The 14830-nt window shown below is 51.1% G+C and overlaps 1 protein-coding gene across 2 annotated transcripts; it reads right to left on the reverse strand.

Annotated features, from left to right (window-relative positions):
* Positions 1 to 6895: 6895 nt before the first annotated feature.
* On the reverse strand, positions 6896 to 14626 carry Slc35c1 (solute carrier family 35 member C1). Of its 2 annotated transcripts, XM_021156415.1 has the most exons (3): positions 14517 to 14626; positions 12779 to 13302; positions 6896 to 8874 (listed from the first exon to the last, which is right to left on the reverse strand). In XM_021156415.1, the coding sequence occupies exons 2-3, from the start codon at positions 13269 to 13271 to the stop codon at positions 8315 to 8317; spliced, it is 1053 nt and encodes a 350-aa protein (XP_021012074.1). In that variant the 5' UTR covers positions 13272 to 13302; positions 14517 to 14626; the 3' UTR covers positions 6896 to 8314. The 2 variants fall into 2 exon arrangements, with proteins under 2 accessions (XP_021012074.1, XP_021012073.1); XM_021156414.2 differs by lacking the exon at positions 14517 to 14626 and having other exon boundaries at positions 12779 to 14506.
* Positions 14627 to 14830: the final 204 nt, after the last annotated feature.

Consider the following 14830-nt stretch of genomic DNA (forward strand, 5'->3'; position numbering starts at 1 on the left):
ACACACACACACACACACACACAGAGACACACACACACACACACACACACACAGACTCTGGAATTGTTTAGTGCTGCAAAAAATGGTAGAGGCAGTCAGAGAGCTCCCAAGCTTTCTGGAAGCTTGTCTCTTGTGGAGGTAAAGAAAGAAGGGCACACTAAGTAGGACAGGCCATCATGGCCTCTGACTCATAGACCTGCTGTGACCTTTGCCCGCGGGTCCTGTGTGTGCTCAACCTCTCACAGATGTGCAAAGCTTTCAAAGAATTTAAGTGCCGAGAAAGCCTCACACAGTGCCCTGAGCTGTAGTCAGCCTGTAAGCTTTCCACACGGCCCACACAGTATCTTACAACCTGAGTTTCCTTTCAAGATCGAGAGGCTGACTATAAAGTTACAGATTGCAAAATGAGAAGTTCTAGCAGTTTAGAAGTTCTGACTACTGCTTGGAGAAGGTTTGTTAATCCGTAGTTCCCCGGTGGGAGGATTTGGACAAAGGGATGACATCTGTAAGAGATGGGACCTAATGGGAGGTGACTGGTCACGATGAGCTGCACGGTAGGGCTGGCGCTGGTCTCAGGAGTGGATTAGTTCAACTCTGTTGCCAGAGTCTTGCTTCTTCCTTCACATACATACACTCCTTAGTGCACACCCGTGAGACCCTGTAATGTGGCACACCAGGAGCACTCGTGCCAGAGGTCATGCTTAAATCTTCCAATCATCGGAACAAGGAGCCCATGATCCTGCTCTCTTCACATAGTGCCCAGAATTAGGTATTTTGATGCAGCAACACACAATGGACTGAGCCAAGGCTACAATCGCAAATGATAAAAAAGGGCACAAGCTGGGTCGCTGGCCCCTCCAGTCTGGAGCTGTCCAGTTCCCTGCTGTCCCCAATCAGCGCAGACGTACGTATGTGACTGGCTGACCGTGATGGTGTTTTCATGACTATGCCAACTAGGTGGCATCGGGAGGGAGGAAGTAGAGGTGTTCTGAGGAGGGCAGAGGGTCAGCTCTCTCCCTGCAGGCTAGGTGTGTGCTGGCAGGCTTCCCAGATGAATTGCTAGGTTCGGGTGGGAGCACAGCTGCACGCAGGCAGGCGTGGTGCTGGAGGATCCAAGAGTTGATCTGAAGGCAGCCAGGAGGAAACTGTCTTCCACATTGGGTGGAGCTTCAGTATAGGAAACTTCAAAGCCCACCCCCACAGTGTCATACTTCCTCTAACAAGGCCACATCTACTCCAACAAGGCCACACCTCCTAATAGTGCCACTTCTTATGATCAAGCATTCAAACAAACAAGTTTATGGAGGCCATATCTATTCAAACTACCACAGATGGCTTAGTGGTTAAGAGCACTGGCTCTTGCTCCCCAGGCCTGATTCCCAACACTAGCACGGAAGTTTCCAGTCACTCCAGTCACAGGGAATGAAGCACCCTCTGCTGGCCTCCACTGGCACTGGGCATGCAGACATACATGCAAGCAAACACCCATACATAAAAAGGAAAATAAACACACAAATCTTTTTTCTTTTTAAAGAAAAGCTGGCAGACTCATGAAGCTACGGCCCTGTAACAGACTGCACCAGGAGGCAGGAATTCTGGGAAAGAAAGAGTTGATATCTCATTGAAGGGATAACTATCTCTCCTAGCTCTTTAGCACAGGGTTAGATGGATCTGCTTTCCTGAGAGTGGCCCTTAGAGACTGAGCTGCCCAGTAAGGCTAGGTCTCCATCCAGGCTGCAGAGTCCATTCTCTTGATCTGAAAAAAATGCTTTTCCTTTAATGGCTTGTCTGCTACTGTGACCTGTGACCCCATCACCTTACTGCCCTTTAGAAGAGTCATTCTACTCTACAGATTAGGCAGGGAGGTTAGGAGATATCAAGACATTTGCTTACAGGCACAGCTGAGACAATGGCCCGGATATCGAGGCTGCGACCGTGTGATGGCCAGGTGTCAGAGGCTAGCCCCAACAGTGTGAGTACTGAGGGGTCATTCTCTGGGGCCTGCAGAGAGGGTGAAAACACACACACACACACACACACACACACACACACACACACACACACAGAGTGGATGAAGCAAGGCTCCAACAACTTAATTTTCTCTCACAGCTTATATCCCCCAGCAAAATCTTTCAAACAGTATAAAAATTACAGAGTGGTTCCCTTCCATTTTTCTTCCTGTGAGTGGTCACAATGCATACAAGTAAAAAACAGTATGTGCCCCTCACACGATTAATCATTTTACGTATTACAGGTGAAAAACAGATTATTCCCAAGGATCCATTACATTCATGTCTAAGCAACTTGTTACAACTAACAAAGCGTAAGCAAGCCAGGCATCTTTCTCAGCCGGCCCTTGACTGGCAGGCTGCATCTTGTTACAACTAACAAACAAAGCGTAAGCAAGCCAGGCATCTTTCTCAGCCGGCCCTTGACTGGCAGGCTGCATCTTGTTACAACTAACAAAGCGTAAGCAAGCCAGGCATCTTTCTCAGCCGGCCCTTGACTGGCAGGCTGCATCTTGCAATTGCAAAACAGGAGATTGATGTCCTGCTATTCTAACTTAACAATTTTTAGTCATCTAACACAGTTAACCTTCTACCAATTCTTAGGTTGTTTTCATAGTAAAGAAAATGCAGAGAGCTGTAGGTCAGGGATCTTTTACCTCCTTAAGACAACAGAAAAACAAGACTGTGCAGTCTGCACGCTGCACAGCACTAAGTCCTCAAGGTGTACACCAAAACCCATCAGCAGACTTATAGTTACAAACCCAGGAAAACTAGATTTCATAATAAGCGGAGAAACTCAATCTTAGCAGTGGGCACCGAGATGCCATTACGGCCTTTGATCATTAACCTGCATCCTATAGGTGAAACTCTCCCGCCCTTAGGAGCCAAGCTCACTTTGTTCTTGTCATGGTTTCTTTAGCCATGGACTTGTCTCAAGCCTTTTTTCTCTTCCACAAGTACAACTATGTGCCTGTGACTCATGAAGGCTCGCCCTGCTCCTTTTCTAATCTAGGCAGCCCTCACTACTCTACAAAGAGGGGCACATTTTACTCTTACTTCTCTTTATTATAGCTCTTGGCCAAACATTCTCCCAAATTACAGCCCAAACCATCCCCCAAATCTTCCCTATCAACTACCTTAACTTCCTAAACCCACTTAAATCAAATCAGAAATTCTGTAAAATCACTAATTCATTCAAACGGCATTATTCTTAGAAAGTTCATCTTCATAGCGATCTGTAGGAAAACTGTCCAGTAGAGTGGGCTGTCTCCCAAGAAGCAATCACACCAGACTATAGACAGTGTAGGTCTATTCCTGTGTCCATCCACACCATGCTAGACACAGGAGGGACATTAGCAGTGGCAGACTTGAGAAGGAACCCCAGCAGCAAGAGGCGAGCCAGAGACAAAGCTCCTGGGTTGTGCCTCTCTGACATAAAAATCCATTGCAACTGTGCAAAACAGTAGACCATCTCCAGGAAGCTCACCTGCCCACTGCAGTTCCTCCTACATGGCATCTGCCAGTCAGGGAAACACAGCAGAGCTCTGGTTCTGTTGTGGCATGGATCTTCAATGTCCTCCAGAGGTCATCTGTAACTTGGAGGCTTGGTGACCATGGAGGTAGAACACTTAAGGGGAAGTGAAGAGTCTTTAGGTGATCAGGGGTCCTCCTTCTCATTTGGCTCTCCAGCTATGAGGTGAGGGATTTGGATTTTCCTCACCATGATCGAGGTACTATGTGCTGCCCCACCACAGATCTAAAGCTGGGTCATTAGTCAGAGACTGAAAACTCAAAAATTGCTTTGAGTCTTGCTAGATAGACCAAGCTATCCTCAAATGTTCTCTCCTCTTGCCTCCTCCTCCAGAGTGCTAGCATCATAGGCAGAGATATCCTGCCTAGCCAACATTTCTCTTTGTAAGTCGACGAACTCAGGTATTACATGAGATCATGGCAGAAAGCTTCCCAGACAGATTACAACTCGGTCTCAGCTACCTTCAAAACTTAGAAGTACAAACTAGCTAGGGTGGCAGCTGTTTAGACCAGTGGTGGTTTCTTTTTAAGATTTGGGACTTGGGGCCTTTCACAGGGTTTCCTGGTCCTGGGCTTGTCACCCAGATGAGAGTGCATGAGGATGATTTCATGGTTACAGTTTGCTATGGCAACGGGGTTGGCCACTGTTGTACAGTGGCTACATTAGCTGGTAAAAACTGGAAGGCAGGCAAAGGAGGAGAGAGGTCCGCTGGGAAGACAGAGGGAAGACTTCAGGGACCATCCTTGGACAAGTAGAACAGGAGGCAATGGCAGCAAGCTAAATAGAGGTGTGCAGGCTAGGAGGTTGCAGCTTCCGGCTTGGAAGTGTTGATGGTGGAGGTAGAGCCATGGAGGAGACTGACCTGGGTCAACACTGCAGAGGTGGTTGCCTTTAGGCCATGATGGCTGTCAAGGGTGTGGGTCAGAGTTCTACAGCCATCCATGATTTGGACATTGTCTTTGTGTCCATGAGGAGCCTCAGTGGGCAGAGAGGGAGTCTGCTCTGTGCTGTGAGCTACGCTGACTTCTCTGTACTGAGGAGCCTTCTTCTGTAAAAATGGAGATATAACCAGAATCGGAGACATGAACATACTTTTGTGTTTAGACTAGTGCCTGGCATGTGCTAAGCACACCACAGACTTTACTAATCATTACCATTTGTGTGTGTGTACACGTGCGTGTGGAGGTTAGGAGCCCACCTTAGGGATCGTCCAATAATTTTTGTTTTTGTTTTTGTTTTCAAGACAGGGTTTCTCTGTGTAGCCCCTGGCTGTCCTGGAACTCACTCTGTAGACCAGGCTGGCCTTAAACTCAGATATCCAGCTGCCTCTGCCTCCCGAGTGCTGGGATTAAAGGTGTACGCCGCCACTGCCCAGCTTGTTTTTTGATTTTTTGGTTTTTTGGGTTTTTTTTGAGAGATGTTTCTTTACTTGGGCCTGGTGTGCAATAAGGCTATGCTGGCTAGCAAGGGATCTGCCGACTTCTGCCTTCCCTGTGCTGGGATTACAGGTGTGTGCCTCTAAGCTTTTTTTATTTTTTATTTTAAAGTGGTGTCTAATAGAAAAGTGATTGATTAAATAAATAAAAGATGGGGAGATAATTCAGTAGGCAGAGTCCTTCTTACGCAAGCATAAGCATACAAATTCAATTCTCAGACGTGATACAAAAGCAACCCAGTGGAAGGTACTTGGGTCAGGATAAGGGCTCACCCATCTGATCTGGGCAGACAGTGATTTGCTGTGTGCTCTGAGAAACCTCCTTTAAGCCATGTCTCACTTTCCTCAACTGCAAAGCAATGGGTTTGGGGCAAGTTCAAGGGCAAAAGCATCTTTAAACAAAGAAAGATCAAGACTGGAAAAAAATTAGCCATTTTTGGGTCTCATTTTCTTAGCCCTCAGAGCCCACTACAGGCAGTATCCCAGGATGGGCTGCTGGGCTGCTGCCCCAGCATCCTGTGAGGCAAAAGGCCCATTACATGGCCTGGGTGACATCTGAGCCAGTCACACCCATCTACCTGGAGACACCCAGATGTGAGGTTCAGATACTTTTTTTTTTTAAGATTTTATTTATTTATTTATTTATTTATTTATTTATTTATTCATTATATGTAAGTACACTGTCACTGTCCTCAGACACTCCAGAAGAGGGAGTCAGATTTCATTATAGATGGTTGTGAGCCACCATGTGGCCGCTGGGATCTGAACTCTGGACCTTGGAAAGAGCAGTCGGGTGCTCCTACCCACTGAGCCATCTCACCAGCCCCTCAGATACTTTCATGGGGTGCTTCGGCCATTAGGAGCACTCACTGCTGCCGGCTACTAGGTTATGGTTGCTGGCTCTTTGTCAGTGGCTTTTTGGAGCCTACGATTCTATAAGGAACCCCAGTTCCCTTTAAATAATCCAGCCCATTTCCTAGGCTAGTGTGTTAGGAATCTATTGATGTATGCTGTTTCCCCACAGTTTAGAGGCTTAAGATGACCTGCAATTTTTCTAGTTGTGGGTTGGGTGGTTCTGCTGGCCTTGCAGAGGGATGCAAGGTGGCTGCACTTCCCCCTGCTGGGACAAGGGGAAGGACTAGGGGGGTGTCCTCCTCCATGGGGCCTTCCCACTCAATGCTCATAGCTCACAGGAAGCAGAAACTTCCATCCAACACATCTTAGAAAGCTCCCTCTGCCCTTGGCATTACCCCCAGCCCCCAACCACACTCTATTCTTCTGGTAGGAGTGACTGAATCAATGGTCAGCATTGATTCAAGGACCCAATACACGTGGGTGTCCCATTCATCTGACCTACCACCGTGAACTGACACCCCTGAAGCTGGGAGCAGCCACAACAGCCCCTCCTCCTCCAGGCAGTTTGGTCAGGTATCGGTCATATAGTGAGCAGGCTAATATAGCTTTGATCTTCTTCCTCATCTGAGAGAAAGGGCATGCGCTCCATGCCCTTGAGGGAGCAGGCACTCTTCTGTGCATCTGCTGTGTGACAGGTGCTGATCCAGGAGCTGCAGGAGGCTCTCCCTCTGACTTTTCCTCACAAGCCTCTCTGAACCCCAGTGCCCTCATCTGCAAGATGGGGGGGGGCAGTGATGGCTCCCACCCCACAGTAGGAATGGCTGTGAAGAAGGAGGACAGGTGGGTGGCCTCAGTGTACACACAGCCAGTGGCAGCAGTGGCAGCTGGGGCTGATGGGAACTTGGATTCTGGACACTCACTTCCCAGAGTAGATATCTGGAGTGTCCTTGCCCTAGGAGATTGCAGGACCAGGATGGTTGCTTGTTGTAGCTGGGTCCCCACAGACTCAGATTTCAGACCCCCACTGGGGCCTGTCTCTCAGTCTGTAACACATGCCGTATCTTGTTTGTTTTTTTTAAAAAAATTTTATTAAATCACATACAACTCAGGGCATCAGGCCCCACCAACTTCATTAGAACCCGTGGGAAGTAGAAAGCAGAGGCTGGACATGGTTTCCCCATCTTCTCACAAAAGAGACAAAGACATCACACATGTCGCCAAGGAAATGAGGGTACAAAAGGCCAAACAGAAGGGACTAGGACAGTGACAGCTACCCTGAGGATAGGAGGGTGTGGTGCTGGGCATCGTGGCCTGAGTGCTTCTGTCCCCAAATTCATGTTGGAGTCCTTGGGGGTGATCAGGTCACGGGGTGGAGCCCTCACAGGGCTAGTGCTCCTATACAAGAGGCCTGAGGGAGATTATCTGTGCCTTTACCAAGTGAGGATGTAGACAGGGGTTTCCTCAGAAATACTGGGCCTATGGGTACCTTGATGTGGGCTTCGCTGCCCCCAGAACAGTTATAAGCCAACCTCCACTGTTCTTAGACACACGGCCTAGGCTATTTTGTGACAGGAGCCTGAGGGGCTAACTCTGAAAATCAGTGCGCTCCTTCGGCCCCAGCCTCAGAGAACATAAGCATGAGACTCTTACCATCATGGGGGTCCAAGCAGATGGGAACAGAGGCTGAGTGGACCCCACTTCCTGCCTGAAGATGGAGGTGTTGGGAAGGAGGCTGATGGGTGGGAGGAGGGAGTACAGAAAGAGATAGCTGGGTCAGGTGTTGGAGAACAGGATGGTGGCCCTTCTGGGCCAAGAGAAGCCAGGCAGGGAAAGCGGGGTTAGGGGCTGTAGAGGCATTCATCACTCCACTTAATCTGTAAAACCTGTGGCTCCCCCTTTTCTAAAGTTGAAAATATGGAGTGTGGAGGTGTCAGTCACCCCATGGACAGTTGGTCTGTCATACCCATCCACACAGAAGAGGGCAGAATGGACATCTCTCTCTCTTGGCTCAGCTACCAACTGCCTCCAAAGGTAGTCTGAAATGTTACTGATGTTAAGAGCACCTAGCTATTATGCTACCTGTCCAGGGCCCCAGAGATGTGGGGTTACCCAGCTCCCTTCAACTAGCTATAGTAGGGTCACAACCCATCTCCCTTGTGTAGAAAGTAAGACATCACTTCATCAGTCCAGTCCCCAAAGAGTGCAGCTGGCCCCAACCCCAGAGACCATATGGAGGTAGACAGGCCCCAGGAGGAGGCAGGAAGGGTGCCACTCCTGGTAGGGCTTTCCCAAGACTAGAAGATGGGGCAGACAGGAGATTTGGCAGCTTTCTGACATTACCAGGAAAGAACCTGGCTCCTCTTAGATGATCTTCTGAGGACGATGTAAACATTATTGCTCAGGGCCATACCCAGTAGGCGCTATGGGAAGCCTTCCGTGCTGGGCAGGCCCCACCCGAGCTCAGCCCTGGCTCCCTGAAGGAGCTCACACCCCGATAGCACTCTTCTCACCATCTTTGGAGCTGGGGTCCTCCTGGGTCTTCTGCATCTCCCAGCCCCTGACCCAGGTGTAGGCGGAGGAGCCGCCCAGCACCATCAGGTTGCTTGTCCACCACAGGAAGCTCTTAATCTCTTCGTAGTAGAGCACGGCCAGCACTGTCTGTGCACATGCCTTGGCCGTGCCTGACACGTTATGGGTCAGGGGACTGGTGAATTTGATCTGCAGTCCTGTCACATAGCCGATGGCAAAGCCGAACAGGCCGCCCAGCGTCATCATGAGCCAGAAGTGGGCACTGCTCAGATGAGCGAAGGCCAGGAGGGCACGGAGCTCGCCCAGCACTATCATCAGGGGCAAGAAGAGCACGCAGGCATTGACATTGTTATAGAAGGTTAGGCGCCAGATACTGTGGTCTACTGCAGGGAGCACCTTCTTGGTATAGATGGCATTGAGGGAGACGCAGAGGCTGGCCAGCACCCCGAAGATGGTGCCTGTCAGGGACAAGGTGCCCTCAGCTCCTTCTTGGTCTATACCTAGCCAGAAACCACCTGCAACAGACAGAAGAGTGACAAGGTAAGGAGGGATGAGGACAGGAGGGAGAGGGACAGGATTCTGACACCACAGTTCTGACTGTTCCGTGGCCCTTACCTAATCATCAACATATACAAAGTCTGACCTCTGCACTATACAGGGGCCAAGGGAGTGGAGTCCAGAATGAGAACCTGTGTTCCCCTCTGTTGGGGGTCAGTCCTGTGTACTGTGTATTCACCTGCTGATTTTGGGGCCCAGACATCTGGCTACAGTACAGGCTACAGGCAAGCATCTCGAGGGTCAAGCATCTCCATCCTCAGTGTTATGTAAAAACTGTCTTTCCATCATCTCTGATGGGTTAATAAAGATTCAGTCAGCCTATGACTGGGTGGGAGAGGACAGTACAGATGGGACATTGGGTCCCAGTGAGAGGGTCCCTGGTAGAGAGAGGGGAGCAGGAAGAGAGGAAAAAGTGTGGAGAGGCTATGTGGGGACACCAGGAGGATTCACCGTGAGGTCACACATGGAGCAGAGCAAGCCAGAGAAAGACTCAGATGGCAAGCATTGAGGCATCTATCTGGGCATTAGCAGCTTAGAGGGTTAGAACAGCTCAGAACATGCCCAGCAGAGTGCCAGAAGTTTGTTAATAAAAATACTAGGTTTCGGGCTGGTGAGATGGCTCAGTGGGTAAGAGCACTCGACTGCTCTTCCAAAGGTCCAGAGTTCAAATCCCAGCAACCACATGGTGGCTAACAACCATCCGTAACGAGATCTGGCACCTTCTTCTGTTGTGTCTGAAGACAGCTACAGTGTACTTACATATAATAAATAAATCTAAAAAAAAAAATACTAGGTTTCTGTGTGTTTTATTTGGGAGCTATATGGGCTAAAGTGGGCACAGAAATGCCCTACAGATAAAGGGAGCAAAGCGGGGGTGGGGGACCATAACTTCCCTAAATTTCACCAATATCCTCCACATTCCCCCAGGCAGAACTTAGCAGACACTATAAGGGGACAGGGCTCTAAGCCTTCCTTCTGGCTCTCTTGGTGCGGACATTAGGTCAGAGCTGCTCATGGCCTGATGCTGCTTGCAGTCACTCCTGGGTCATCCCCTGCTCAAAGAACCTACATGGCTCCCTAGGCCACAGCACTGGGCTTCCTGCATCTGGCCCGGCTTCCTCTGTCACATGATGGCCCCAAGCCACCTTCTTAGCTCCCCACTTCTCTGTATATCCACAGAGCTCTGTGTATCTGCATCTTTCCAGGGACTCCACCATTCTTCAAGGCCAAAGCCAGCCTCTCCTGGGGATCCCTTCCTCGTCCAGCCAGTACTCAGCCTCTTCCCAGCTTCCTGCTGTTAACACAGCATTCCTTGCCACCCCCGGCTGGTAGAAGCCTACTTGTGGCAATGCTATGGTCTCTTTATTTAGACCCCTCATTCCCACAAGACAGAGGTTTACTGCTGCTGCAGGAATCAGCAACATGGAATAGCAGGTCCAGCACAGGCATCAGAGTCATCAGGCCCCTGATTGCTCTGTGATTTTTGTAGCTGAGCTGCTTGGGAGAAGTTACTTAACCTCTCTGAGTTTCAATTCCCTTCATCTGTAAAAACTGGGGCCACGTTTTTGCTACTATGTTAACCAATCTACTACTCTTTGTCTTACAACTAAAATAATCTTCCTACAGTGGATATTTCCTCTGTGGCTCCCAACTGTCTTCAGGAAACATTCAAATGTGTGTTCCCAGCCTGTACTACTGGAGCAGTCTCATGCCAGCAATGACTTTTCAGCTAGGCCTGCTCAGGTTATCCCACATGCTCCCTCTAGATACCCACAGCCCTTAGCATCTAGTGTAACTATTGTTTCTGCCATCAACATCATTCACGAACCAGGAGCAAGGACCCCACCCTACCTTTCTCAAACTTGTACCCTAAAACTCAGTACAGGGCCTGGAAAATACTTGGCCACAAGCTAATAGCTGCTCAATGGATGGAGTGAGAGTAGATAGAGACTGCTAGGAGAAAGGTACAAGTCTTCGAGAAGCTGGAGAGAGGCAAGGTGGTGCTCTTGCAGCCCCAGCTGCCTGGGACTTGAGGGCAACATAGCAAGATGCTATTTCAGAACAAGGGCACCAGACCCTCCAGCCTCACAGGCACTTGGCTCAGCAGAGCCCACGGTGGGTTTCCCTGCGCAGTCAGAGCACCCTGTGTCTCCTGGTGGTTACCACTAGAGTCTAGAAGTGACTCCATTCTCAAGGTCCTAGACCCTGGAGGGGCTGTGAGCCCAACAGGCTTTGCAAAGTGCCGCATGTCTAGGAGGCCTTGCTGGAGATGGTCCTCCTCCATAGGAGGAAGGGAGGGGAGAGCTAAGAGATGGGGCCAGTAGTGGGGGCAGCAGAGAGCTCCACTTTCCCGTGCCACTTGGGCAGGCCGCCATGGCGCTCAGCTGCCTCACTATCAGCTACTTGTCCCTTTGGGGACCCGGACTCAGGTTCTCCAGAGACTGTACCTTCCTGCATGTAAGTTCTCCTACTAGGAGGCCCATCCCCTCTAACGTTGGCAGGGCTGGTGGACTGAAGTGGGACTCCACGGTAGCTTGTAGGATGGAGTGGGAGGGAGGAGTACCAGATCTCTTAGGGTATGTATGTGGGGGCAGTGGGAGGCATCCTGCCACTATCTGACCTCTCTCTGCCCAGACCCCTTAACCCTGGATCCAGGAGCTGCCCAACCAGGGCAATGTTTCTAGGGAAGACAGTACAGGTTGGCCTGGCCCCTACATCTAGAGCACCCAACTTGGGCCTCAGAGACACCAGGGACATCTAAGTAGGCCAAACAAGACAAACTAAAATCCAGAGCAGGTACAAATGTAGGTCGCTTTTCGTTCATTCAGGACTCTGAGGGGAAAGATGTCCTGGTCTCTGTAACCCAGCAGCCACTAAATTCATCAAAGTGGCAAACATGTTCCCTAACACATGCAGTCCAAGCCAAGAGGCCCTAGCTCCATGTGACTGCCGGCCACTGAAAAGATGGTGGCGGAATCAGGACATAGCGGCTGCCGCTGAGGGGCTGGATGCTTCAAAGTTCCTGGGCTTTCATTTAAAATCACATTTGGACTGTAGTGATAGCATTGGTTTGCATTGCGCTAACTCCCAAGGGGCAGGAGCAAAGCAGACTGGCTTGAAACACAGGCCAGGGAGTGTGACCAATGGGGACTGCGTCCCAAACTATCTGCTTCTTAGTTGTGGGGCTGTGGCAAGGAGCGCAGCCTCTCCGAGCTTCAGTTTCACAGGGATGCCGCCACTCAGAGAGCTTATGGGTACAATAAAGAGGATGCTACAGGTGTAATGATCAGCACAAAGCTCCTATCAGTAATTAATTACTTATGGTCACATCTGAAAAGGTAGTTAAAGCCTCTTAAAGCACACACATATTGACTGGACCACTGAAATGGCTCAGTGGGTAGAGGTACTTGTGCCAATTGTGATGACCTGAGTTCACCCTTGACCTCTTGAGAAGAACAATGGTGTGTTGGTCAAGAGTGTGACCTATGGAGGTAACTGCTTATGTGCAAATTCCTGCTCCGTCAGTAATTACCTGTGTGATCCCAGCTACTTAGCGTCTCTGTACCTCGGGTTTCTCTCCATAAAATGCAGCTATATTGTACCTTGTAATGGGGATCCGTTACGTTAACATGGATCAAATGCTTAGAACTGAGTGTCTGGCTGGCTTTGCTGTAGTGTCTGCTAACATTATTATGTTCACCTTGGCTGGATCCCTAACTTACTGAGTCACAGTACGGTAGTTATTTGTTCTCTACAGGTCTCTCCCTATGACTGGTGGTGCAAAAGACCTGGGACAGATAATGAGTAATGTGGTGTTGATCTTTACGATTCCTGCTCCCCACGCCCCCGAGCCCCACTCACCAATGATGACGCCGCAGGTGAGCAGGGCATAGAAGGAAGTGGTCTGTTTGAGCAGCAGGTAGGAGAGAAGAACGTTGAACACGGTGGTGAGCGAGCGTCCCACGTTGTAGAAGGGCACCCCTACGTACTTGAGGCAGAGGTTATTGAAGGTTATCATGCCGATAAAGACCACGGACAGCGGCAGCACACTTCGGGCCACCTTGAGGTCCAGGTTTAGGGTGGGGAAGTCTACCATGCCGGGGCAGCAGGTGGCCAGCGTGCTGAGGCCCTTGCACAGCAGTGAGGTCACCAGGCATTGGTAGAAGGTGACAAAAATGGGGGTATCCAGCTGCAGGGAGGGGCTGTCCAGCAGGTACTTGTTGAGGAATACCATGGAAATGGAGGTGACCCAGTAGAGAGAGACCACCAGCGCGATCTGCAGAGCCCGGAGCAGAAATGGCTTGTTCCCGCTTTCTGCCTCCTCGGAGACAGCAGAGGCTCCAGTCAGCGCCATGCGCAGGATCCTGGACCGCTTCAGAGGCGCCCTGTTCATGGTGGCAGAAGAGCTGGGTCACCTCACGGCCAGAAGCAGTCCCTGGACTACAGGGCTTCAAGCGGCTAGGGTCTGTGGCTGCAGCCTTCAACTGTCACATGGGATGACCTATCGGTCCCCTCCTTCTTGGATGAAGTTCTGCTTCCGGATTTGCCGAGGTGCACCGCTCCTCATCTTGCTCGCTCCCGGGGCGGGGGAGGGAGGTGGTGTCAGGAAACAAGACCCAGGGAAGGGAGAAGGGGCCTAACTAAGGATGTGGGCCTTGACAGCCATGGCCAGCTTGACGACAGGGGACACGTGAGTCGCAGGGAGAAAGGAAGCGAGAGAGCGACGGAAGGACAGAGCGGAGGAGGAAATAACTGGACGCAGACCGCGTGGGAAGCATGGGCTGCGGGAACCCCCGGAAACACCGGCGGAGCCGAAAGGAGGGTGTGCTGCAGGGAGATCACCGAGGCTCAGGGAGGCGTCTCGAGGGACACGGACAGGGGCCTGACCGGAGCAAGGCCCTGCGGTTGCCACGAGCCAAATTCAAGTTCCGGCTCAGCGTCGCGGGTCCCGGGCCACTTACCGAGCGGGGCGGGCCCTGCGCGCATTTCCTGACACGCCTACGAGCCGCCTTAAAGGGCCAGCTCGCAGGCTGTTCCCACTTCCCGCGGCCGTCAGGAGTGCCCCGGCAAGTCTGCACCTATGCCCACAGACCTTCCCTCTTCTTCCGGGAGTCCCCGGAGATCAGGGAAGGATTTGCAAGTGCTATAGCCTCTCCCATTTTCTGGAAGGTTCTGTCATTCTCCCCTCCACCCGCACTATCTTTTCCTCTGGTATCTTCAGATCCACCAGACTCGGTCAGGTGCATCTTCACCATCTACCCAGAAAATGGAATACCACCCTTCCGCTTAGGGAGACACCCCCCCCACACACACCAGCCCTTGCGTCCGGGTCCCCACCGTTGCACCTCCCTCGTCCCTCGAGCTCAGGTCACCGGGGAAGACCTTGTTGCAGCCCTCTCCTTTTTTCCTACCCCTATTTTCACCGCTTTCAGACCTAGTCAGGAGGACGTGAAGTCCGGGAGATCCAAGCAGCACTTCCAGAGGCGAGAAACCACGTCACCTCCTCCAGATAAAGTCCATTCTGGGTGACCAGACCAAAGCCTCTGAGCTTCTCAATGCTGTATCCCCTTCCCGGGGCCCTTTCCCTTCCAGAACGTACCGTCCGTGCACCCGACTGGGCTCTGGTGTCCTGGCTGATGCAGGGACCTGGTGCTCACCCTTGGCAGTGCCCTCGGGTGCACCTGCAGCACCGCCCTCGGCTGCACTTGCAACGCTGCCCAAGCCGCGCCCCCAGTACGACTTCCTGCCACGTCGGGCTCTGGGCAAGGTGGGGCGATTACCACGGGAGCCCATCCAGAAAGCCCCTTTCCTTTATCTAAGGTCAACACCGTCTCCCACCCTCCATCCCAGCTAGCCTGGGACTCCTCCATTTTGTTACTGTCGTTTGGCGCATCCCTTGACAAGATGCATCTT

Source organism: Mus caroli, chromosome 2 (assembly GCF_900094665.2).
Source record: "Mus caroli chromosome 2, CAROLI_EIJ_v1.1, whole genome shotgun sequence".
NCBI classification, from domain to species: Eukaryota; Metazoa; Chordata; class Mammalia; order Rodentia; family Muridae; genus Mus; species Mus caroli.

Excerpts from the sequence above, each read along its gene's own strand:
- Slc35c1 (XM_021156414.2), bottom strand. The coding sequence starts at position 13,310 with ATGAACAGGGCGCCTCTGAAGCGGTCCAGGATCCTGCGCATGGCGCTG. Across the intron at positions 8,875-12,778 it reads CACCTGCGGCGTCATCATTG|GTGGTTTCTGGCTAGGTATA; the intron begins GTGAGTGGGGCT and ends TGTCTGTTGCAG.